Here is a 27,522-nt window from a genome sequence, read left to right as displayed (position 1 = left end):
GAATTTGACTACTCTAGGTGCTTCATATAAGTGGAATCATACCATATTTGTTCTTTTGTGACTGGCTTACTTCACTTAGCATAATGTCCTCAAGGTTCATCCATGTTGTGCATGTGTCAGAATTTCATTCTTTTTTAAGACTGTGAGTAATATTCCATTGTATGCATATACCACATTTTGTTTATCCATTTGTCTGTGAATAGACACTTTGATTGATTTATCTTTAGGCTGTCATAATAATGCTTCATCATAATTTGTGTACAAATATCTGTTCAAGTCCCTGCTTTCAATTCTTTTAGGTGTAGATCCAGAGGGGAATTGCTGAATCATATGGTAATTCTATTTTTAATTTTTTGAGAAACTGCCACACTGTTTTCCATAGTGCTTTCACAATTTTACCTTCCCATCAACAGTACAAGGGTTCCTCTCCAATCCTTTCCAACACTTACTATTTTCTGTTTTTTTTTTTTTTGATAGTAACCATCCTAATGGATGTGGGATGGTATCTCATTGTGTTTTTGATTTGTGTTTCCCTAATGATTAGTGACGTTGAGCATCTTTTCATGTGCTTATTGGCCATTCGTGAATCTTCCTTGAAGAAAGGTCTATTCAAATCCTTTGTCCATTTTTTAATCAGGTTGTTTGTTTTTTGCTGTTGTTGTGTTGTAGGAGTTCTCTATAATCTAGATATTAATCCCTCATCAGATATATGATTTGCAAATATTTTCTCCCATTCCATGGGTTGCTTTTCACTCTGTTGATTGTATCCTTTGATGCACAGAAGTTTTAAGTTTTGATGTAGTCCAACTTATCTATTTTTATTTTGTTGCCTGTGCTTTTGGTGTCAAGTCCAAGAAATCATTTCCAAATCCAGTGTCATGAAGCTCTTCCTCCATGTTTTCTTCTAAGAGCTTTATAGTTTTAGCTCTTCCACTTAGGTCTTTTATCCATTTTTAGTTAATTTTTTTTTAATATGGTGTAAGGTAAGGGTTGAACTTCATTCTCTTGCATGTGGATATCCAGTTTTCTCAACAAGACTATTCTTTCCAAATTGAATGGTCTCTTGTTGAAAATAATTTAACCATATATGTAAGGTTTTATTTCTGGGCTCTCTATTTTATTCCATTTATCCATATGCCTGTCTTTATGCAAGTACTGCACTGTTTTGATTACTGTAGCTTTGTAATACGTTTTGAAATGAGGAAGTGTGAGACTTCCAGCTTTGTTTTTTTTATTAGGATTGTTTTAGTAATTTGGATTGCTTGATATTCCATATGAATTTTAGTATGGATTTTTCTATTTCTGAAAAAAGGAAGTCTTTAGGATTTTGAGACTACAGTAGAACTTTTGAATTCTCTCTTACAGGAAACATTAGCCAAGGAGGAGGGACATTTAGCAAAAGGAAGGGCATAACTAAAAGCATGAAAAGATAAAAGAGCTTAGTGTATTTGGGGAACTGAAAGTAATCTGGTATTGTTGAAGCATTAGGCATACTTGTATCTCTGTGTATATGTGTAAGAGTGTAGACTTGGGTAGGAGATGAATTAAGAGCTAAAATAGAGGTCAGATATTGTGAAAGTGGATGTGTTTTGTGTTAAGAAGATTAATGGGGATTAAACTTCTTAACATTAATGAAGGGTTGGACTATAGAGTGAAGTGATCAGATTTGTATTTTATAAAGATAACCCTGTTGGTAAGAGTGGGTGCTAGATTGAATAGGAAGAGGTATTTGCAGAAGCATCAGATAGGAGACTGTTGGAAAACTCACAGAAATAAAATGATAAGACTTGCACTATAGTAGGATTAGTGGGGATAGAAAGGAAGGAATGGACCTGAAACAGCTTTGTCCTACTATATACTCAGAAATATTCCAGTGGCTTCACTCTCTTCCTAGGTCCTGAAGTCCTCAGACCTGCAGAGCAGTTTCTGAACTCAGGGTGGTGGTTCCAAGTCTTCACCTGTATCATCAGTTGTCACCTTTTAGGAACTCAAATGACTGCTGAAGACTCAGAGGTACAGGGGTCCCTCAGCAATAGCTAGCCCTTTCTCAGAGCCCCCAGGCTCCCACTCCTCATCTGCCACTCTCTGGGCCTCTGGCTGCTCCAAGGACCTTGTGTTCATTTCTGTCCTACCTATGGGTTGGTCTGTCTTTTCTTGCTTTGGTCTTCCCTGAGCCCACTGGAATTCACCAAAGTGAGAGTTGTCTTATCTGTTGTGACCCATTCCATCCACCTATGGAATTGCAGCTCTCCAGGCCCTCTAAATGTGATCCATGTTACCAATGTCTGTGACCCACCTAAGAACTTGTTTCCTCTGCAAGGACTGGAAACTTCTGCTTCCCTAGCTTTCCCTAACGTGACATCCTTCCATACCCTGTGACTCAGTTCCCTGTCTTCAGATAGAGTGGCATTGAATAGGAGTCATTAAGATCTCTGCCACTTGAAATCCTCAGCTCTCTGCCAGGGCTTTCCTGAATGTACTGGGTAATGATAATGCTGGTTCTGAGCAGCAGCAGTAGCTGGGGAAAGAATGAGCTCCCCCAGCCAGAGGCTGAGCCACTGAATACTGAGATCCCAAGTTCCTGTTCTGAACCCTGGTGATCAGTTCCTTTGATGGGCCATTTGTGGCAGTGCATGTGTGTTTGGTTGGCCCATCACAGTCACAGGTGGAGTCATGGAGCTAGGGGCAGGTAGCAGGCTCGAGCTCCCAAGTTCCTGGGGGCATTTTAGAACCACTTTGGGAGTTCTGAAATAGTCAGTTCTGACCCATTGCCAAGAATGCACATTTGGTGATACGTGGGATGAAGCAAACTGATCAAAGTACACAAGTGCCATCAGTACAGGGGAAAGCAGAGCCAGGTGAAAAGCAGGCTGTGGCTTGGGGTTAAAATGCAGTGATTAAAGTGATGATGGACTGCACCTCATAGGCAAACCAGGAAGAATGCAATAAAAAGGATCAAGGAAAGGTGAGGGAGAAGTGTTAAAATGGGAAATTGGGAGGAGATGGGGAAGAGAAAGGAGAAAGGCCAGGAAAAACAGATTTAAGGAGTTGCTGCTTCTTTGAAAGCCAAGAAGCTGTTAGAGCAGAGTACAAGGTCTCAGATCTTTGCAGCCCCCTGGCTGGGAAGGTTGGACTGGTTTTTGTTCTTGAGCCCAGGCTACCTGGCACACAGCCTCAGGAAATCAGAATGTGTTCTCATCACTCACTTTGTGTTCCCAAACAGAAGAGAAGAGAGGGAGGGTGGCCACCTTGATCCAGCTGAAGCATCTCCAGGAGGCCTTTTCTGGATGTCACATCGAGGCTGCCCTTCTGCTACAACACGGAGCTGGTGATCCCCGAGTTCGTGGACATGGCTTTGCTCAGCAATATCCTAGAGGCCTATTCCTTTGTCTCAGGTAGTTGTTCAGTCTCAGCTGGGCCAGGTCTGAGGCCTGGGGCTGGGTAGAGCCATCTCCTGGGTGGCCATCTCTGGTCTTATGCTCAGGAGAGAAATGCCCCTCTTAACAGAGGGGCTCTGTGGTACTGAGTTTTGAGATGAAAAGTTTTCTGGTTTGAAACTTAAGCTTTCTCTAATTTGGCAAATGGGGGGTTCTAAGAGCTTTATCTTGCTGAAAAATGTTTGGTTTCCTTTTGGGCTCGAGTGAATGAAGTAGCCTGGGGCTAGTGTTGGCTTCTGTCATTAAGTATTTAACTCTGATATGTAAGGCCAGAATGGAGTATCCTCAGCCTGATTATTTCTATGCAGTGGTTCTCAGCTCCACCCAGGGTGTGTGTGTGTGTGTGTGTGTGTGTGTGTGTTTATGTGTGGTCTGTGTTTGGGGGGTTGTGTGAGAAGCTTGATAACCTTCTGGGAGACATGGAGACAGAAAGTATGTGAGTCTGGGAGAGTCTGACATTTGCTCCCTCCTTGGTTCAAAGTTGTTTCCTTTTAGGAAGATGGCTGACTTTCTCCTCAAGATCATTTCTTGAGAACAGGTGCTGTTCATATAAAAGGAGTCATTTAAAAATACATGAAAATATACCTCAATAAAGCTGAAATTAAAAAAAAATACATGAAAATGCTGAATAGTTTGAATGACCAAATTGATTTTCTGCTGCTTGAGTGAGCTTTTAAGGTTTTGGTAGTTTGCTTTTCTTTATTTTATTTGGCCTTATGTCTCTGTTTGTTGTATAAAAGGAAGGGACTGAGGTTCTGATTAGATTTCCCCTGGGGGACTGGTTTTACTTTCTAGTTCTCTGGTCAGGGTTGATATGTGGTGACCTCAGAGTTCAGGTACAAAACCTGACATTTCTATTTACAATGGCAAATCTGAGCTAAGGTTGAGGATAAAGGAAGTTCATGGCTTTTTGTTGAAAGAGCATCTTGGATGACATGCAACCTGATTTTAGAAAGGAGGACTTCTCAGGAGCCTGGCTGGCTCCTTTGTGGTTGGCAAGATGCAGCATGTAGTCTTCACATGCCTCAAGTCCAGGGTTCTCCCTTTTCAGATCAGCGAAGGCTCAGGTCATCAGTCAGCTCCTCACCTCCCAAAGGAAGTTCAGTGCCTGGGGCCTCCTTGCCTGGGCACCCACACATCAGAGGAATCTCAGTTCTGCTTTTTCTTCTAGGCTATTCTGGAGAGAAAGGACACTGGAGCTGGAAAAGAGATGTTTAAAACTCTGGTATCATGTTTTCGTAAGCAATTAAATTGATGATCTCCTCAACTCTATAGTGAAGACACCCCAAAATGAAGTGGGGTGTGGCAGGGAGGGTCTGGAGTTTCCAGGCCTCAGATGACACTTGCAAATAAGCTGTTGTAAGAAAATATCTTGGGTGAGAGCAAACAGGCTTCTGGACTTTGGAACTCTACTCAGCACAAGAAGTACCTGGCGGCTTTTCATTTTGGCCAGGATGACCCTGAGTTGTGATCATTGAATGCCCTGGTGTTTACCATGTGTCTTATGATCTTGTTAAGGTGAAAGGGTACATGGCCCTGTTTTTCTCTCCCCTTCAACCTTTTTCCTTCCCACTCCATATTCTGGAATTAAATATTGCTTAGGATGCAGGAAGATAATGCTTCTTTTAAGTGAATACGGGCTGAGATAAAAAGAGAAGGAAAGGAAATGGAAAGTGGAGTGGCTAAAATAAAATGCATTAGATCAAATAAACAGACTTGGTGGCTAAAAATTCATTCTGAGTGTGATTCAGAATACTGCCTGACTATAAAGGAAATGAATTAAAAAATTTAAAATATGAAGGTGAATATAACAGCCCCTAACCGCTCCTATTTTCTCCCAGCTTATCAGTTGCCTCATCCACGTGGTCCATCATTTCAGGAACACACTTGCTAATACACATAACTCCCTTATTCCTTTGTCTAGTTTCTGATTAAACCAACAGGCAAAAATCCCAACTCTTAAGTAAACCCTTCTTTCTCCCCTTTTTTCCTCTGCACTCAAGTAACCAAACACTGTTACAACTTTGCAGATTGAAACCATTAAGAAATTCATGGAATTTGGCCTTAGCTGAGGCTTTGTAATACTGCGTCATTCTTTCTATTTGCTTTTGGATACATCTTGTTCCCATTCTTCACAATACCCATTTCAAACCTTGACCAAGGTATAATTTAAAATATCTGTTTATCAAAATGTACCCGTAGTTGGCAAATGCAAACGAAGAAAAAAAGGTAGCATTAATGAAGAAGGATTAAAGTTAATATATAAAGAGCTCTTACAAATCAACAAAGGATAAGTGTCCCAAAAGAAAAGTGGACAAAGGATAAGAATCAGCAGTTTGCCGAAGAAAAAATACAGATTACTGGTAAAACATAAGCAGCTCAATGTCTTGCAACTAAACAAATGCAAAATGAAACCAACAGTGAGGTTAACATTTTAATTTTATAAAATTCTCAAATATTTGAGTGATTACATTTATAATTTCAGTTTTGGAGAAAGTGTAGGGAGATGAGTACTTGCACATATTGCTGATGGGATTATAAATTGCTACAGCCTCTCTAGAAAATGACTTGGGAACAAATGTCAAAAGCCTTAAAACCACATATAGCATTTAGCCAGCAATTCCACAACTAGGAATTTATCCTAATGAAATAATTAGGGATACGGGTCAAAATTTTACTGTGAAGACAGTTTATCTCAGAACTGTTTATAATAGTAAAAAAAAAATGTAGGTGAATATTAATTTAAGTAGAAAGATATTTATGATGTGCTGTTAAGTAAACAAAGCCTGTTACCACACAGCATATACAGTATAATCCCATTATGTGTGTATATTCATATGTATATATAACCACATTTTACTACAAACTATATCTGGATGCTGGGATTGTATGAGTATGTGTCTGTGTATTTTTAATTCTCTTTTGCTTAGATGTATTTATGTGTTCTATATGTCATTGATATTAGTTTTGTAATAAGTAATGTTATTTTATTGAAATTTAAAAATTTGAAATATATATATATGTGTGTATATAAATAAATAACGAATGAATATATATATATACATATATATATGTGTATATATATATATATATATATATATATATATATATATATATATATATATATATATATATATAATTACCACTGCCTTACTCTTTTCTGACTTCTCTAGCTGAGTATCTAAATGACCTGAACGTTACCACTTAGATGTGCCATAAGTGTTTCAAATTGAACCTGGCCTGGAATGGAATATTGTCCCCTTTAAATATGTTTCCTTTTTAAAAATTGAACTATAGTTAATTTACAATGTTGTGTTAGTTTCAAGTATACATCAAAGTGATTCAGATATATATATATATTATATGTATAATATATGTAATATATGAAAAATATATATTTAAATATATATATTCTTTTACATGTAAAAGAATGTATATATTTTATATATATAAAAAGAATATATATATATATTCTTTTTCAGATTCTTTTCCATTATAGGTTATCACAAGATATTGAGTATAGTTCCCTGTGCTATACAGTAGGACCTTGTTGTTTACCTATTTTATATATAGTAGTGTGTATATGTTCATCCCAAACTCCTCATTTATCCCTCCCCACCTTTCCCCTTTGGTAATAAGTTTGTTTTCTATGTCTGTGAGTCTATTCCTGTTTTGTAAATAAGTTCATTTGTATCATTTTTTTAGATTCCACATATAAGTGATATCATATGATATTTGTCTTTCTCTTTCTGATTTGCTTCACTAGTATGATGATTTCTAGGTCCATCCATGTTGCTGCAAATAGCATCATTTCATTCATTCTTTATGTGAAGTAATATCCCATTGTGTATATATATACATATATATATGTATATATATATATATATATACATATATATGTATATATATATATATACATACATATATATATGTATATATATATATATACCACATCTTTATCCATTCATCTGTCAGTGGACATTTAGGTTGCTTCCATGTCTTGGCTATTGCAAATAGTGCTGCTATGAACATTGGGGTGCATCTATCTTTTTGATTAGAGTTTTCTCCAGATATATGCCCAAGAGTGAGATCGCAGGATCACATGGTAACTATTTTTACTTTTTTAAGGAACCTCCATAATGTTCTCCATAGTGGCTGTACCAACTAACATTCCCATCAACAGTGTAGGAGGGTTCTTTTTTCTCCACACTCTCTCCAGCATTTATTATTTATAGACTTTTTAATGATGGCCATTCTGACTGGTGTGAAGTAATACCTCATTAGAGTTTTGATTTGCACTTCTCTAATAATTAGTGATGTGGAGTATCTTTTCATGTGTTTGTTGGCCATCTGTATGTCTTCTTTGGAGAAATGTCTATTTAGGTCTTCTGCCCATTTTTTGATTGGGTTTTTGTTTTTTTGATATTAAGCTGTATGAGCTGTTTGTATATTTTGGAAATTAATCCCTTATCAGTAGCATTGTTTGCAAATTAAATATACTCCTTATTTTGTGTACCATCTAGGGCATCACCTATACTAGAAATATGATTTTTAGCCTTTGATGCATCTTCTTCACTGCCCATATCCAATCACTTACAGTTGGTCCATTTCACCTTTCAATGTCCCTGAAATGCCTCCCTTCTACTTTATTCCCACTGTAACTGAGTTGGTTTAAGCTCATTCATGTTTTTGCCTGCTTTGCCATAATGGCATTTTCTATGGTCTACCAACCTCCAATCTGTGTTTTGTAGTGAAATGATGTTTCTAAAATGTAAGCGTGATGATGCAATCCTTTCTACTTTTTAGAATCTCTTTGTGGATCCTCATTATATCAAGGATAAAACCCAAACACTGTTTTATGGTTTAACAGTTAGAGTTGTTTTCAGCTGCAAATAGTAGAAACCTTCAATTTGGTGTTCTAAACACATAGGAATTATCTTACCCACATAACAAGAAGTCTGGAGGTAGGTGGTTGCTAGCATTAGCTCAAAAATGTAGGGGCCAGATTCTCTGTGATTCTCATCACCTTTCTTTTATGCTTGTCATCTCATGGCTGCAAAATGGCTGCTGTTGCTCTTGCCTTTTGATTCAAGATTGAAAGATAGATGAAAAAGGAAGGAGGTTCCAGTCGACCTCGTCCCATGTTTCATTGGCTAGACCTGTGTCACATGGCCATTTCTAGCTGTAAGAGAGGCTGGAAAAATGAGAATTCTAGCCTTTTCAACTGCCAGACCAAAGGTTCATAATCAGGGGTGATTTTGCACAGTAGGGGGATTTCTGCCAATGTCTGGACACATTTTTGGCTATAACAACAGGTGAGGGTTGCTGCTAGTATCATCTAGTGGGTGGAGAAACATACTAAAATGCATAGGACAACCCCTATGACAAAGAATTAACTTTTCAAGATGTAGGTCGTGCCAAGGTTTAGAAAACATGCTAGAATAGAGACAAGCAAGAGGGAAGGAACTTAGGGATGGTTTGAGATACTCCAATCTGCAGTTTTTTATGTGGCTTACCAGGGCTTTTCTTGTCTAACCTTGACTTCTCCATGCTCTTATTTAATTATAGTCCTCCCTGACCAAGGCCTCAATTCAATTATTCTAAACCACCTGCCTAGCCTTTTCTCATCTCTTTTGCAGTTATTTCCTTATCCAGGAATTCTTCCATTCAGACTTGGACTGGCTAACTCCTTCCCAGTCTTTAGAACTCTCTCAGTCATCTTCTCCCCTTATTCCCTACTCTGGCTTAGGTGCCCATCCACCCAAGAATCATCCATGTGTTCTCCCTACACGTGTTTGGTTTCCTCTATCTCAGCACTTGGATTGGAGCAGTAAACACTTCTTGTTCTAACTACTTGAAAGCAACCCCTTGGGATCATAATATAACAATTTAAAATGAGGATAATAATCTCATTAATAATAATCTCATTAATAACTTCTAGGATGATTGTTAGAAAGATTAAGCTGAATGATTGCTCTTTTTAATTTAATGTTTTGAATTGATAATACATTCTCCAACCTCACTCTTCCATTCTTTTTAGATTTTTCTTTAAAAATCACCTTCTCAGTGAGATTCCTTTTGGCCACTTTTTCTACCTCCTTCCCTCCCACACACATTTAACATATCATATCTTCCTTCCTATTTTTTCTGTTTTCTCCTTATCACCACCTAACATACCACCTATTTTATTTATTTATCTTGTTTATTATCCATCTCCTTACTAGCTTACTAGAATGTAAACTCCTAAGAGCACAGAGATTTGTGTTTCGTTTATTTACTGCTATATCCTCAGCATCTAGAATAGTGCCTGGCACCTATTAGATGCTCAACAAGTTAGTGAATGAATATTGCTCAGTCATCAAACAATACAAAATGACATGTAGTAAGAAGTCTTACTCCAGTGCTGTCTCCTACTTCTAGTCCCCAAATTTGATCCATACCAGGCTTCTCTGCATCTTTCCAGAGTTCTTTGTGCAGATATAAGAAAATATGAGCATACAGTCCCACCTGCCCCACTGTTATACACAGGTAGCATATCCTATATACTGTTTTGTACTTCACTTTTTTCACTGAAGAATGTATTTTGAAAATATTGTATTTAATAGCAGTGTATAGAGAGCTTCCTCATTCTTTTAGACAACTACACACTGTTCCATTGTACAGAGGAATCATAGTTTCACCAGTCATGGCCAGGGGGAATGGTTCAAATCTTTTCAAACAGGACAACAAACCTGCAGTAAATAACCGTGGCATACATACGTTTTCAAGTGCATTTGTAGAATAAATTCTCAAAAGTAGAATTGCTGGATCAAGTGTATAATAATTATTATTTATGATAAGTATTACCAAATTGGCATTTAAAGAGTTTCACAAATTTACTGCTTATAAGATGTATGAGAAAACCCTGTTATAGTATTTTCAAACTGTTGGATTTTTGACAGTCTGATAGATAAAAAATAATATCTAGATGTCATTTAATTTTTGTTTCTCTAGGTCATAGGTCAGGAAACTTTTTCTTTAAAGAGCTAGATTGTAAATATTTTCAGCTTTGTAGGCCATACAGTTTCTATTCTAACTCTCAACTCTGTGTTGTAGCATGCAAGCAGACATAGACAAAACATAAATGAATGGGCATGGCTATGTGCCAATAACAAAACAGACAGCTGGTCAGATTTGGCTTGTGAGCCATAGTGTGCCAATCCCTGCTTTCAGCGAGCATCTTTTCATATGTTTAAGAGCCATTACTTTTCTGTGAACTATTAATATTGGGTTGGCAAAAAAGTTCGTTCAGGTTTTTCTGTAAAATGCAATGGAAAAGCACGAGCGAACTTTTTGGCCAGCCCGATTTTTGGTTTTTTTTTTTTTTTTTTTTGGTCCATTTACTTTATTGGTGTATTTTTTCTTAATGCTCTTTCTAGGTCCTCTTTATATATTAGGTCTCTGTTACATATTTCAAATATTTTTCCCAATTTATCATTTAACTTTGCTTACAGTAATTTTTTTCATTGAATAAGTTTTGGGGGATGATTTATTTTTTTACTTAACCAATATTCTTTGGATGTTTAACTGCCACTATAGCTGTGCAGGCCATGTAGTATTTAACCAGAATTTGAATCACTTTTCCTATGAGATTGGCATGAGGGAGGTGGTCTCAGCAATGAGGGAGAGTAGACCAACATTACTCAATTAATAGTCACAAATTTGGAGATTTAAGAAAGTATTGTAATTTCTGTTTTATATTATTATTATTCTATTATTTATATGGGAATCTGGTGAGGGCTGAGAACCTTTATGTCTCTAGGCCAAAGGCACTGTAGACTCACATTAAATTTTTGTGGAATAAAGTAATCATTTATTGACTTATAAAATACAATAAAAATCCAACAGTTGTAATATCCCCTTTCGGAGAGTTTGGTGAAAGTGGTACTTTTATACACAGCTGTTGGCAAGATAAAGTAATGTACCATTTTTTTGTTGTTGTTGTTGTTGCAATATAGTTATAATTTTATTTAACATGAAGTTAGTATTTATAATGTTTAATCATTACAGTTTTAGATGACATTTTTTCAGTTAAAGCTATGTTCTCTTTCACATAGAGAAGTATGTTTTTTTGTGTGTGTATGCATTACTCTTTTGAGGTTGGGCTGTAGTAGACACAGAGCTGCTTCTATTGAAATGGCCACATTTAAAATAAATAATTCACGAGTTTCTGTTTTCCTTAGTTCTTAAAGTACCTCGTTGGATAAGGGATGGTTAGTGGGCTTATGGTGTGAACATTCATTTAGCAATTTGTATCAAGAGGTATAAAAATATATACCCTTTTGACATGAAGATTTCTATTCTGAGAATTCATTATAAAAGCAGTAAGTGAAACAAACAAGCAAAAAAGGAAGTAGTGTTAAGCACAAAAATGTTCCTTCCATCATTTTTAATAAAAAAAGAAATTTGCAACAACCTAAGTATCCAAAGGTAGGAAACTGTTTTTGTAGCCTATGGTGCATTCACTGGGTAGAATACTATGTAGCCATTGTTAAGTATGATTGACTGGAAGACTGTGGCGCAATACAGAAAGACATTTACATTATATGAAACGTGTATCCTTGGGGCAAAGAATGAATAGGTGGAGCACAGAGGATTTTTAGGGCAGTGAAAATACTGTGTATGATGGATACATATCATTATACATTTTTTGAAACTGATAGAAGGTACACCACCAAGAGTGAACCCGAATATAAACTCTGGGCTTTGGGTTATTATATGTCTATAAGGTTCATGTGTCAAATATAATAATTGTACCAAATTATACCAAATGTAACAAATGTACCACTCTGCTGGGAGATGTTGATAATGGCGGAAGCTATTGCATGTGTGGGGTTGGGAGGTATATGGGAAATCTCTGTACCTTCCACTTAATTTTGCTGTGAACCTAAAACTGCTCTAAAAATATCATCTTAAAAACAAACAAAAAGTATAGCCAGAGAAAAAAGTATAAGTTGTATATAAACTGATTATAACCAAGTAAATATAAATTTATATAAGAGAAAGAAAGAACAGAAGGAAATTCGCTTCACTGCACTTCATAGTGTGTAGTTACATTCAGGTTGTAAGATTATGGTGATTTGATAGACTTTTTTCTATTCCCTACTCTTTTAATATTGTACTATTATATATAAATCATTTGTCACATATATATGCATATATCCATACTGGCATATATCTATTTATCCACATATAATAATTGAACTTTTAGAAATTGTGTATTCATGATTTAATTCAATAAATATTTAAGAGATAGGCACCGTGAGCAAAGCACTGGCTGGATGCTGTGGAAATCCAAAGTGAATCATATGGATTCTCTTCTCAAATTTCTTGCTGTTGTATGGGGAATATAGTGGTTACATAACTGATTATAATACAACTATATAAAGTGTGCTTAGATTGGAGGAGCTAATTACACTCCTCCCTTCCATACTCAAGGAGCCAGAAAAGCATCAGAATACAGTATCAACTTGCCCAATAAATAAGCCAGGTCAGATAATGTGTCAAGGCCTTCTACCTAGCTGCCCTTGAGTCCTGGGCTATAGGACTGCAGGTCTTTCCCACTGCAGGTAAAGAAAAGTGAGTAGGGTGGATTAGGATGAGGTGGAATAATGAAAGGCCTCTTCTGGGGTGTTTGTTGCCTGGGGGCAGGAGAGGGGGAGTAGGAGAAGAGAGGGGAACCTGAAAGAAGTGAAAGCAAAGAAGAACCAGCACCAGAAGGAAGGAGCACCAGAGCCAGCCTAGTGGGCACAGTGATTCTCCAATACTCCTTGCTGGGGAAGAAAAAATCAGAGCTGGAAAGAGAAGGAAGGAAGATTTCTCCAGCATTTCAGAGAAGGCAGAAGTGTTAATGGGAGTCTTTGTTTTTCTATAGGGAGGGGCAGAATCCCATAAAGAGACATCCTCACAGTGCCTTAAGAATTCAGAGAAGAGTTTGTGCTGAATACTCCCTGATTCTACACAAGCCACACAGTTCTCTTTAAAGCCTCTTTTTAAAACCTTTTCTTTTCCGCTCAAGGGATTGCAAGCTGTAGGGCCAAGAAGAAAGTCCATGCAGGGAAAAGATTACATTTGCACAGACCTCAGCTGAACTGGCCTGGACTGGTGTTACTGTTCTCTCCTACTGAGTCTGTTGGGCATGATCTGACTTCCAAGGGTGCAAATGAAATTAGCCCCAGGACCTCCCCATAGGGTCTCTTCCTGCCAATGAAAACAATGACCCTGCAGGAAGCAAGATATAGCAATACATTTATTTTTATTTATTGAGGGAAAACTACCATCAATAGCCCTCTCTATTCTGCTTCTTGGTTCAATTAACAGCTATCTGGATCTCCTCAAGACGAGGGTAGATCATTGCCTAAGAGGAAGTGACTTGGAACAGAGAGAAAAAGCAACCACAATAGAACTACAGTTTGATTTTTGTAGAAGAATGATGAAGAGAAACAACACAAATTATATCAGCTGTGAAAATCAGTCCTGAGTCACCTGCTCAGGATCCAGTGAGACTCAGTAAAAACTCCTTGCCCTCTCTGGTTGCTTTTACTGGGTTTCTCTGGAAATCCGTGTCTGAGACAATTGTAGGCAAAAAAAGATGTTTTCTGACCTGGGAAGTAAGACAGGACAGGATGGACTAGTTACGCTAGAGGGAGAATAGTGGTTTCCAACATTCAGTTCAGTAACCATCTTCAAGTTAACCTATGTTATAGGTGGGGTGAGGGCAGGTTGTGAAATAGAGACATTAACTCACAGGGAAGGGAGGATGGGATGAGAAAGGAAGGGAATAAGGGAGAGAAGGAAAGAGGGAGGAAAACAGATAGATGGGTAGAGGAATGAGAGAGAGGGAGGGAAGGGAAGAGGGAGAGAGAGAGAGAAAGGAGGGAAGGAAGGAAGGAAGGAAGGGAGAGAGGGAGGGAGGAAGGAAGGAAGGGGAAAGGGGAAGAAAATAAATAGAGTGAGAGTAAGTTGTCAGTTATTGCAAGGATCTGGGGTAATCCCTTTATGCTTTTCATCTGTAATATCTTTACCACAATTCAGCAGAGTTGGCAGTGTTATCGTTGTTTAAAAGAAGTGTCTGAGATAAGGCTTCAAATACAGGTCTGCCTGATGGTTTTCCACCCTGATAAAAGCATGAATTTGTACATCTTTTCTAGAAAGCCTTTTCAGATTCCCATATTTGAACTTAGCTTTTCCACTCACCTTTGCATTTCCAGAAATCCTTCTTCATGTTTCTATAGTTGCACTTCCCTTTGGTACTGCAACGGATAAGGCCATCTTCCCTGCTGGGCTGTTAAGCTCCTCAAGGCAAAGAGTTCACTCAATCCTCTCAGTGTTTGCTGAATATCAGTTTGCTTGATATTGGCTGGACAGAGTTCAGTTTCAGCCTCCTTCTCTCTCCCTTTCTTTCTTTTCTTCCCTCCCTCCTTTCTTTCTTTCTTTCTTTTTCTCTTTCTCTCTTTCTTTTTTCTTTCTTTCTTTCTTTCTTTCTTTCTTTCTTTCTTTCTTTCTTTCTTTCTTTCTTTCTTTCTTTCTTTCTTTCTTTCTTCCTTCCTTCTTCCTTCTTCCTTCCTTCCTTCTTTCTTTCTCTTTCTTTCCTTCCTTCTTTCTTCCTTTTTCTTTCTTCCTTCCTCCCTTTCTTTCTTTCTTTCTTTCTTTCTTTCTTTCTTTCTTTCTTTCTTTCTTTTTCTTTCATTCTTTCTTTCCTTCTTTCCTTCCTTCCCTTCCTTCCTTCCTTTCTTTTTCTTTCTCTTTCTTTCATTCTTTCTTTTTCTTTCTTTCTCCCTTCCCTTCTCTTCCTCCCTCCCTTCTCTCTCTCTCCCTCCTTCCCTTCCTTTCTTTCTTTAAATAAGATATAATTTGACATAGAACATGGTATAGATTTAAGGTGAGAATGCGTTGCTTTGATACATTTCTGTATTGCAGTATGATCACCATTGTAGCGTTAGCTAACACCTCTTTCACGTCATATAATTACTATCTTCTTTTTTTGTGGTGAGAACAATTAAGATCTAGTGTCTTAGCAACTTTGAAGTCTATAATACAATATTGTTGCCTATAATGACTATGCTGTGCATTAGGTCTCCAAGACTTATTTATCTACTAGTTGCTAACGTGTACCTTTAAACAACATATTCCCAGTTCCCCCACCCCACAGCCCCTGGTAACCAGTGTTCTACTCTGTTTTTATGAGTTCAACTTTTTTAGATTCCTCATGTTACTGATATCATATATTATTTGTCTTTGTCTGACTTATTTCATTTTAGCATAATGCCCTTGAGGTCCATCCATGTTATAAATGGCAGGATCTCCTTCTTTTTTATGGCTGAATAATACTGTAATATATATCACATTTTCTTTATCCGTTCACATGTTGATAGATACTTAGGTTTTTTCCATAATTTGGTTATTGTGAATAATGCTGCCATAAACATGGGAATGCAACTATCTCTTTAAGATGGTGATGTCATCGCCTGTTTCCTTGATCATCCCAATAGATGCAGAAAAAGCATTTGACAAAATACAACTTTCTTTAATGATAAACCCTCAACAAATTGGGTATAAAAGGAATATATCACAGTATAATAAAGGCAATATATTACAAGCCCACAGCTAACAGCATACTAATTGGTGAAAGATGAAAGTTTTTGATCAACAAAGCCTCCACCATTTTACTGATCCCTTTACATTTTTGATGTCACAATTTACCTCTTTTTATATTGTGTATTCTTTAACAGACTATAGTGGTTTTAGTTATTTTTAGTACCCTTTTCCTTTAACCTTTATACTGCAGTTAAGTGGTTAACACAGCATCATAGTACAGAATTAGAGTTTTCTAAATCTGAAACTGTATATTTACTGTATATTTACTTTTACCAGTGTGTTGTATACTTTAATATGTTTTCATGTCACTAATTAGCATATTTTCTCCCTCATATTGAAGGATAATTTTGCCAGGTAAAGTATTCTTGGCTGGCAATTTTTTTTTCAACAATTTGAATAGGTAATTCCACTCTCTCCTGGCCTGTAGTGTTTCTGCTGATAAATCCTCTAATAGCCTAATGAGGGTTCCTTTGTAAGTTTATTATCTTTCTTCCTCTGGCGTTTTAAGGATTCTCTCCTTTTCCTTGATTTTTGACAATTTCATTATAATGTTCTTGGTAGTCGTTTGCATTGAGATAGTAGGATGATATATTAGTTTCATAAACTTGGATGTCTAAGACTCTCCCTAGGTTTGTGAAGTTCTCAGCTAGCATTTCCTCAAATAAGCTTTCTGCCCCTCTCTTCTCCTTCTGGAACCCCAGTTATGCTATATATTTGTAAGTTTGATTGAATCCCATAGATCATGTACACTTTCTTCCTTCTTTTTCATTCTTTTTTCTCTGTTCACTTCTGATTGGGTTATTTCAAAATTACTGTCTTCTTGGTTGCTTATTTTGTCTTCCATTTGATCTACCCTGCTGCAGATTCTCTCTGTTTCATTTTTCATTTTAATCATCAAATTCTTCAGCTCCAAAACTTCTGTTTGGTTCTTTTTTATGGTTTTTAACTTTTTGCTAAATTTCTCACTTTGTACATGTATTATTTTCCTGATTTTATTGAATTGTCTTCTGTGTTTCTTGTAGCTCACTGTTTCCTCAAAACAGCTATTTTGAATTCTTTATCAGCTAGATTATAAGATTTTTTGCTTTTGAGTTCAGTTATTGAAGGATTATTATCTTTTGGTGATGATGTGTTTTCTTGATTCTTCCTCTTTCTTGTAGTTCAGACACCTCCTCAAATCTTTACTAGTTGCTTTCAGATAGGGTATACTGTTTGTTGATCCTGTTCTATCTGGGGTTCTCTGTGACCTTGTATTTATACACCTGCTCTGTACTTCTTGCTCCCTCTTGTGGCAAAATTCTTAAGCTTTTATGTCTTCTGTGGTTCTTACAACTCACCTGGCTGGCTGCTAGAAATCTCTCTTGTTTTCCAGAAGGTAGCACTACAGCTCAAGTTTGTGTTTTCTCTCTTGCCCACAGATCCTGGTCTGTTTTTCTAATAGCACTCCATTCACCCTGCTCACTCCTGCTGCCAATCTCTGAGTGCAAACAAGGAGCCACCACAGAGTGAGGGGAGGTGTGGGTTTAGTACTTGGGGCATTGGGGGTAACCACCAGCTGGTGGGGATATCCTTGGCTGAGGTTCTCCCAGGGGCTCTTGAGTGGACTTCCTGCTGAAGCCCTGAGCACAGACAGCAGGAACCATGCCCCTTTAATGCCTTTTGATGTTCTTATTAGGCTTTTCTAATCTTCTCCCTTCCCCCAGTCATAGAGGTCCTGCTTCCAGTACTCCTAGTGTTGCTGGAGAAAAATGGGTTTCTCTCACAGCATCCAGCATAGCTGGGGTAGCCGGGCACTCACACTGTACTCTCCTTTTCGCCTGTGGAGAGGTCACCACGGGATAGTTCAGTCTGTTATTGTGTCAACTTGTGGGGAGTGGCAAAGCTGAAAACGTTCCTCTTTCCCTCTCCGCTGCATTCAAACTTGTGTGTGTGTGTGTGTGTGTGTGTGTGTACGTGTGTGTTTTTCCCTCCAGTCGTGTGCTCTAATCACCTCCAGGGGGCTGGAATTTTACAAATTCTCTCTCATCTGTGGGTATTTGCCCAAGTCAGCACTCTCCAGGTTTTCCCCAATCATGGCTGGTAGTTGTTGAGGCAGGTTTGCTCGCTCTGCTGATTCTGCAGCCCAAACCAAGGTTTGTCTGTCTATTACCAGATGAACAGGTAAGCAAGACTTCTCCCTGGTCCCTTGGCATATGATATTAGATCACACAATTCCCACGGAGGCACTGTGGTTTATGGATAGATACCTCATTAGTTGTACAAAAAGTAAGGATGTCTTACACTACCATGATGTTAATGTCAGTCCCTTTTTACTATGTTTCATTGTTTGTTGGCTACTCTTATGTTGATTATTCATGTTTTCTTTTTTCTTCTTTAAACAGTTTTTATTTCACATCGTCCCTTTTTGTATTCAATCATATGCATACATTTCTTCCCTTGCAGTAAACATTGGACTATTCGTGTTTTCTATTTTCTTCTCTATTCTTTTCTTTGTACCTATACTTTTTATCTATTTTACTCACATCACTGTCATTTCAGTGGAGGTTTCAGAGAGAAGGAGGGATCATAAACACATGTGTTCAGTATGCTGTGTTCAGACTGATAGAACCTTTTTTGGGTACAATTTGAAATGTATAAAACCTGAAAATGCCTAAGCCCTTTGATACAGCTGTTCTGTTTCTAGATCAACTAACCTGTAGAAATAATTCTGCAATGCATAGATATATACAAGGACAAAAAGATACTAACTTTAGCATTGATTGTAATAGTGAAAAATAGGAAACAATTTATATGCTATCAACAAGGAAAAGGTTAAACTTTGATGTCTATACTACAGAAAAATACGCAGCAGTCAAAAAGAATACTATTGACATATGTTGAAATCTCTCTAAGGAATATTCTTGAATTTAAAAAGCAAATATAAATCATATATGATTCCACTTATATTCTTTAAAAACCACAAAACAATATATACATTTTGATTCATACTTACAAGTGAATATAGATTATGGATCTAATTTGCTGATGTCAATCTTGGGTCTGGTCAGATTGACCATGCCCTTTGACTCAAGGCAAGGCATGTCCCAGTGCTCTCACATGTAGAAAGTGAGAGCTCTTCACTCAGAGGCTCTCATTCTGTTGAACACATCGTACAGGGATCATCACTGGGCCCACTAAGTATATTACTCATCAGCAGAATGATTATTTTCTTCTCTCACCAAGAAAGAGTTTAAATTACTCCCCCACAAATTAACCTGATGAGGGCATGCAAAAATGCCCACACTGGCTTTCAATCTGTGATTGTATAAGTTATCTATTGCTGCACAGCAAATTACAGATCTTCCTCAACTTACCCATTGTAAATTGAAAATATCATAAGTCAAAAATGCATTTAAAAAAAAATTTTTATCTTGTATTGGACTATAGTTGATTTACAATGTTGTATTAGATTCAGGTGTACAGCAAAGTGATTCAGTTATATGTATACATATATCTACCCTTTTTCAAATTCTTTTCCCATTTAGGTTATTGTGGAATATTAACCAGAGTTCCCTGTGCTCTACAGGAGGTCCTAGTTTAAATATAGTAGTTTGTATATGTCATTCCCACACTTCCAATTTATCCCTCCCCTCCACCTTTCCCCTTTAGTAACCATAAGTTTTTTTTCTAAGTCTGTGAGTCTGTTTCTGTTTGGTAAATAAGCTCATTTGTATCGTATTTTTTTGCTTCTACATATAAGTGATATCATATGATATTTGCCTTTTCTCTGTCTGACTTACTTTACTTAGTATGGTAATTTCCAGGTCCATCCATATTGCTGCAAATGGCATTATTTCATTCTCTGTATTGATTGAGTAATATTCCATTGTGTGTGTGTGTGTGTGTGTGTGTGTGCATATCTCCATTCATCTGTCAATGGACATGTAGGTTGCTTCCAAGTCTTGGCTATTATAAACAGCAATGCAATGAACATTGGGGCACATGTATCATTTCGAACCATGGTTTTCTCCAGATACATGCCCAGGAGTGGGATTGCTGGTTCATTGGTAGCTCTATTTTTAGTTTTTTAAGGAACTTCCATACTGTTCTCCATAGAAGCTGTACCAATTTACATTCCCACCAACAGTGTAGGAGGGTTCCCTTTTCTCCACACCCTTTCCAGCATTTATTGTTTGCAGACATTTTGATGATGGCCATTCTGACTGGTGTGAGGTGATATCTCAATGTAATTATATCTCTAATAATTAGTGATGTTGAGCATCTTTTCATGTGCCTCTTGGCCATTTGAAGGTCTTCTTTGGAGAAATGTCTCATTTAGGTCTTCTACCCATTGTTTGATTGGGTTTTTTTTTTTTTTGATATTGACAAAAATGCATTTAATACACCTAACCTGTGGAACATCATAGCTTAGCCTAACCTACCTCAAATGTGTTCAGAACACTTACATTAATCTGTAGTTGGGCAAAATCATCTAACACAAAGCCTATTTTATAATAAAGTGTTTAATATCTCATGTAATTTATTGACTACTGTACTGAAAGTGATAAACTGAATGGTTGTCCACATTCAGAATGGCTGTAAGTGATCATGTGGCTGACTGGGAGTACAGCTCACTGCTGCTGCCCAGCATCAGGAGACAGTATTGTACTGCATATTGATAGTGCAGGGAAAGATCAAAATTTTAAATTAGAAGTACAATTTCTACTTGAGTGCATATTGCTTTCACTCCATTGTAAAGTTAAAAAAATCATAAGTCTAGCCATTGCAATTCAGGGACCATCTGTACCTCAAAACAACACATATTAATTATCTCTCTGTTTCTGTAAGTCAGGAACCTGGGATTGGCATAGCTGTGTTCTCTGGTTCAAGGTGTCTCACAAGGCTGCTGCATGGCCAGGGTTGTGGCCACCTCAATGCTCCACCAGGGGATGATTCACTTCAAAATTTTAAATTCCAGTAAAATAACATTATTTACTACAAAAGTAATGTCAATGAGAATAGAATACTTAAAAATACAGCTAAGCAAAATAAACTTTAAACTACACAAAACATATTCATATACTTCCAAGCTTTGAAGGCTGTTAGAGGCCACACTTAGTTCCTCGCTATACAGGCCTCTCTGTAGCACAGATCATAGCATGGGAACTGACTGCATCAGAGCAAGCAAGTGAGTAAGTTAAAGAGAGAGCATGAGTAAGTTGGAAGTCAGTCTTAGGTTACCTGATCTTGAGTCATCCATCACTTTTGTTAGAAGTAAGTCACTAGGTCCAGCCCACAATGTCCAGCCCTTGGAGGGAAGGGCTTGCATAAGAGTATGAATACCAAGAGGTGGGGGGGATCATCTCAGAAGTTACCTACAACTATGATTAAAAGGTAATTCAAGGGGTTGCAGGAGCAAATTCAGAAACAGATTTTTCTGGTATAAGCAAATGGCACAGTTACTTGCTTCTAGTAAATGCTAAATAATATTTTTTTCTTTTTTTTTTTAACTTTTCATTTTGAAATAATTTTGAAGTTAAGTTACAGGAATAGTAAGAGAATTCCATACACTCTTTACCCACATTCACCATTTGTTGAAAATTATATTTTGAAAACATTATGCAATTTGTCACGTGGAAAGGCAATATTTGTAACCATCAAAGCTTTGAGGTCTGGTGAGAGGCGTGCATCCTGTGCTGGAGTCATATTTGCTCTCTGCATATATAGTTGTCATCTCTCAAATGTTCTCTTCTTCCTCCTCCTCCAGAAAATACTGAGCGAGCAGCTCTGTACTTTGTCTCTGGTGTGTGCATCGGGCTGGTCCTCACCGTAGCTGCCTTGGTGATGAGGATCTCTTGCCACACAGACTGCCGGCAGCATCCCCAGAAGAAGTTCCTGCAGGACCAAGAAAGCAGCAGCAACAGCAGCGACAGCGAGGATGGCAGCTCCTACGCGGCATCCGACATCTCAGTCAGGAGACATCGTCGCTTCGAGAGGACTTTGAACCAGAACGTTTTCACCTCAGCGGAGGAGCTGGAGCGCGCCCAGCGGCTAGAGGAGCGGGAACGCATCATCAGGGAGATTTGGATGAATGGCCAGCCCGAGGTTCCTGGCACCAGGAGCCTGAACCGCTACTACTAGGGGCAGGAGCAGGAATCCACACCCCGCTGTTAGCCGCCTGGTAGAAAAAGGGTCCTGCAAGGAGGGCGGGCACAAAGAGTTGAACGCAGCTCTGCTAATGTTATGGTGGCAGAGATAAGCAGGACATTCCCATTTTCTAGCCAGGAGGACTGATTTCTCCCTTTTGACTAAATTTATGGAGAAGTAGAAAAACCAAGTTGGTTCATCAACTTTTCCAGGTCTTGGAATGGTGCTGAAAACCCTCTCCAGCAATGTGGATGGAGATTAGAGAAATGGAACTTGTGGTTTCTCTTGATTTCTGAGGATCTCAGAAGTTTCTGCAGACTTCATTGCTATGTGTTATTTCTTTACAAAAGGAAATATTATTACAGGCTGAGGGCTAGGAAGAGCAGGGTTAACTTAACCCAGTAAATGCAACTTTCTAAATGACTCCATGCTATGGAGGTGATTTTGATCCAGATAGCATGATCAATGCTTATTGTTTAAGGTCTATTCTTTCAATCTTGTGTTGCAATGGCAACCTCAGGGATTAAAATCCTATTTTTTATTACAGTTCCCACTTCACTCATGAAAATGAATAATGTATTATAGGAGATGTGTCAGTGAACTAGAAAAATGTCAATAACCTCAAAGGATGAAGCGTTTTATTTTAAATAGCTTATAAAGAATATATTAACATGCAATTAATGCTACATGCATTTGAAAATGCAGCACAAGAATAAAAGCTGTGTTTTCCCCCCTTTTGGAGAGAAGAAAATTTTGTTATGACTCTAGATAATCATGATTTTAAACAATTTGTTTTTTAAAAAAAACCCGTTTGGATTTCTAATAAAAGAATAGGAATAAAGCCAAAATTAAGTTGGGATAAAAAATAAATGTTACATAAGATCTTTTTTTGTTTTATGTTTATTTCTGTGGTTACACTTACCCTAAACAGCAGCCCTTTTATATAGGTGGGTATGGTCTTTTGCCAGGCCCTTCAAATAGCTGGAGAATTGTGAGAAACTGGAGAATGGAGAAATGGCCCCTAGGGGCTTTTCATTTCTGTATGTTTCTGTTATGATTACAGTATAGTTGAGTGATTGTTAAGCTGATAGGGGAATAGAAGACTTACCTAAGGCTAGAAATAATATGGTGGCCTCATACTGAGGGGGGAAGTTGGTAAGGAAGGAAGAGGGGCAAGGCTGAACCACATTTAGAAATGGGTTACAGAGGAGGAAGCAGCATCCTCCAGCCTGATAGACGGCAATAATGCATTCTATCAGTCTGTCGGATCCCTTCTCTGGCCATGCAGTGGGTTGCTTAGTCAGTCTGTCTGGATGCTCCAGAGCCTTCCTACTGTATTTCCCCTGTTCATTGGCTTTGTCATCATACCTGAGAAGATGGTTGGGAGACTTCCTCAGCTGGACACTCTATTACTTTGGGAACTCACTCTCTGTGATAGGGGCTTGGAAGTCTGTCTTAAGAACTGAATGGTTACAGATATCTGTTTCCCAAGGGGACAATAGTTTGCTTGAAACCCTCAATGGCTGGCTTGATTATACCTTTTTGAGTGATCTCATTGGCTAGTAACAACTGCCAAAAATCTTGTTAAATCTGCCTCTCTGAATCTGGGTTCTTACCCTTGTGGTTTCAGTCCCTTGGCAACAAGTGCAGGAATCATCCCATTCCCCTGGGCTTTAGATTAACACCATCTATATTGGCTTGTGCCACTTTTTAAATTTTTTATTTTTTAAAATTAATTTTTATTGGAGTATAGTTTCTTTACACTGATGTGTTAGTTTCTTGCTGTACAACCAAGAGAATAAGTTATACGTATAAATATATCCACTCTTTTTTTTATTTCCTTCCCATTTAGGTCACCACAGAGCACTGAGTAGAGTTCCCTGTGCTATATAGTAGGTTCTCATTAGTTATCTAATTTATACATAGTAGTGTATATATGTCAGTCCCAATCTCCCAATTCATCTACCCTCCTCCCCTGCTTGGTAACCATAAGTTTGTTCTCTACATCTGTGACTCTATTTCTGCTTTGCAAATAAATTCATCTCTACCATTTTTCTAGATTCCACATATAAATGATATTATACAATACTTGTTTTTCTCTTTCTGACTTACTTCACTCTGTATGACAGTCTATCATCTGGTCCATCCAGTTCTCTGCAAATGGCACTATTTTTTTCCTTTCTATGTCTGAGTAATATTCCATTGTATATATGTACTACATCTTTATCCATTCCTCCCTTGATGAACATTTAGGTTGCTTCCATGTCCTGGCTATAGTAAATAGTGCTGCAATGAACAACAGGATGCATGTATCCTTTAGAATTATGGTTTTCTGCAGATATATGCCCAGGAGAGGGATTGCTGGATCATATAGTAGCTCTATTTTTAGTTTTTTAAGGAACCTCCATACTGTTCTTCATAGTGGCAGTATCAGTTTACATTCCCACCAACAGTGAGGAGGGTTCCCTTTTCTCCACACCCTCTCAGCATTTATTGTTTCTAGATTTTTTGATGATGGCCTTTCTGACCAGTGTGAGGTGATACCTCATTGCAGTTTTGATTTGCATTTTTCTAATACTTAGTGATGTTGAGCATCTTTTCATGTGTCTGTTGGCCACTGTATGTCTTCTTTGGAGAAATATCTATTTAGGTCTTTCTCCCATTTTGTGACTGGGTTGTTTGTTTTCTTGATATTGGGATGCATGTGCTGTTTATATATTTTGGAGATTAATCCCTTGTCAGTTGCTTCACTTGCAAATGTATTCTCCCATTCTGAGGGTTGTCTTTTTGTTTTGTTTATGGTTTCCTTTGCTGTGCAAAAGCTTTTAGGTTTCATTAGGTCCCATTTATTTATTTTTGGTTTTATTTCCATTACTCTAGGTGGTGGATTGAAAAAGAACTTGCTGTGAGTTATGTCAGAGAGTGTTCTACCTACATTTCCTCTATGAGTTTTATAGTATCTGGCCATACATTTAGGTCTTTAATCCATTTTGAGTTTATTTTTGTGTGTGGTGCTAGGGAGTGTTCTAATTTCGCTTTTTTACATGTAGTTGTCCTGTTTTCCCAGCACAACTTACTGAAGAGCCTGTCTTTTGTCCTTTGTATATTCTTGCCTCCTTTGTCATAGATTAGGTGACCATAGGTGTATGGGTTTATCTCTGGACTTTCTATCCTGTTCCATTGATCTATAATTCTGTGTTTGTTCCAGTACCATACTGTTTTGATGACTGTAGTTTTGTAGTATAGTCTGAAATCAGGGAGCCTGATTCCTCCAGCTGCATTCTTCTTTCTCAAGATTGTTTTTGCTATTCGGAGTCGTTGTGTTTCCATACAAAGTGTAAAATTTTTCTGTTCTAATTCTGTGGAAAATGCCATTGGTAATTTGATAGGGATTGCACTGAATCTGTAGAATGCTTTGAGTAGTATAGTAATTTTCACAATATTGATTCTTCCAATCCAAGAACATGGTACATCTCTCCATCTGTGTGTGACATCTTTGATTACTTTCATCAGTGTTTTCTGAGGACAGGTCTTTTGCCTCTTTAGGTAGGTTTATTCCTAGGTATTTTATTTTTTTGATGCAATGGTAAATGGGATTGTTTCCTTAATCTCTCTTTCTGATCTTTCACTGTTAGTGTATAGGAATGCAAGAGACTTCTGTGTACAAATTTTGTATCCTGCAACTTTACCAAATTCATTGCTGAACTCCAGTAGATTTCTGGTAGCATCTTTAGGATATTCTATGTATAGTATCATGTTATCTGCAAACAGTGACAGTTTTACTTCTTCTTTTCCAACTTAGATTCCTTTTATTTCCTTTTCTTTTCTGATTGCCATGGCTAGGACTTCCAAAACTATGTTGAATAAAAGCAGTGAGAGTGGACATCCTTGTCTTGTTCCTGATCTTAGAGGAAATGCTTTCAGTTTTTCACCATTGAGAATGATGTTTCCTGTGGGTTTGTCATATGTGGCCTTTTTATGTTGAGATAGGTTCTTCTATACCCACTTTCTGGAGAGTTTTTTATCAAAAATGGTGTTGAATTTTGTCAAAAGCTTTTTCTGCATATGGTTTTTATTCTTCAATTTGTTGATGTGGTGTATCACATGATTGATTTGCATATATTGAAGAATCCTTGCATCCCTGGGATACATCCCACTTGATCATGGTGTATGATCATTTTAATGTGTTGTTGGATTGGGTTTATTAGAATTTTGTTGAGGATTTTTGTGTCTATGTTCATCAGTGATATTGGCCTATAATTTTCTTTTTTGTGATAGCTTTTTCTGGTTTTGGTATCAGGGTTATGGTGGCCACGTAGAATGAGCTTGGGAGTCTTCCTCCCTCAGCAATTTTTTGGAAGAGTTTGAGAAGGACAGGTATTAGCTCTTCTCTAAATGTTTGATAGAACTCTCCTGTGAAGCCATCTGGCTCTGGGCTTTTGTTTGCTGTAAGGTTTTTTTAAAAATTTTGTCTGTGCTGGGTCTTTGTTGTGACACACAGGCTTCTCTCTAGTTCTGGCACATGGACTTCTCTAGTTGTGGTATGCAGGCTCTAGAGTGCACAAGGTCAGTAGCTGCAGTGTGTGGGCTTTTCTAGTTGTGGCAGAAAAACATGTGATCTCAGTAGTTGTGGCGTGTGGGCTTAGTTGCCCCACGGCATGTGGGATCTTAGTTCCCTGACCAGGGATTGAACCCATGTCCCCTGCATTGGAAGGCAGATTCTTAACCACTGGACCACCAGGGTAGTCCCTTTTGGAAGATTTTTAATCACAGTTTCAATTTCAGTACTTGTGATTAGTCTGTTCATATTTTCTATTTCTTCCTGGTTCAGTCTTGGGAGGTTGTATCTTTCTAAGAATTTGTCCATCTCTTCTAGGTTGTCCATTTTATTGGCATATTATTGCTTGTAGTAATATCTTATGATCCTTTGTATTTCTGTTGTGTCCATTGTAACTTCTTTTTCATTTCCAATTTCATTAATTTGAATCCTCTCCCTTTTTTTCTTGATGAGTCTGGCTAAAGGTTTATCAATTTTGTTTATCTTCTCAAAGAATCAGCTTTTAGTTTCATTGATCTTTGCTATTGTTTTCTTTGTTTCCATTTCATTTATTTCTGGTCTGATCTTTATGACTTCTTTCCTTCTACTAACTTTGGATTTTGTTTGTTCTTCTTTCTCTAGTTGCTTTAGGTGTAAGGATAGTTGTTTATTTGAAATGTTTCTTGTTTGTTTGTTTTTGGCTGTGTTGGGTCTTTGTTGCTGCATGCGGGCTTTCTCTAGTTGTGGTGAGTGGGAGTTACTCCTTGTTGCGGTGTGTGGGCTTCT

General features: G+C 37.7%; 1 protein-coding gene across 5 annotated transcripts in view; it reads left to right on the top strand.

The window, feature by feature from the left end:
* Positions 1-22,899, top strand: part of EVA1A (eva-1 homolog A, regulator of programmed cell death) — a 93,296-nt gene extending 70,397 nt beyond the window's left edge. For 3 of the 5 annotated variants that reach the window (XM_068564473.1, XM_068564471.1, XM_068564472.1), the window contains exons 2-4: positions 1,895-2,013; positions 3,224-3,395; positions 21,820-22,899. In XM_068564473.1, coding sequence (XP_068420574.1) covers positions 3,350-3,395; positions 21,820-22,193 — 420 coding nt within the window. In that variant the 5' untranslated portion in view covers positions 1,895-2,013; positions 3,224-3,349 and the 3' untranslated portion in view covers positions 22,194-22,899. Of the gene's footprint in view, positions 1-1,894; positions 2,014-2,876; positions 2,966-3,223; positions 3,396-21,819 lie in introns of those variants that run through there. The other 2 variants (XM_068564475.1, XM_068564474.1) reach the window with 2 other exon arrangements.
* Positions 22,900-27,522: the final 4,623 nt, after the last annotated feature.

Source organism: Eschrichtius robustus, chromosome 15 (genome assembly GCF_028021215.1).
Source record: "Eschrichtius robustus isolate mEscRob2 chromosome 15, mEscRob2.pri, whole genome shotgun sequence".
NCBI lineage: Eukaryota > Metazoa > Chordata > Mammalia > Artiodactyla > Eschrichtiidae > Eschrichtius > Eschrichtius robustus.
This window is presented reverse-complemented; position numbering and strand designations above follow the sequence as displayed.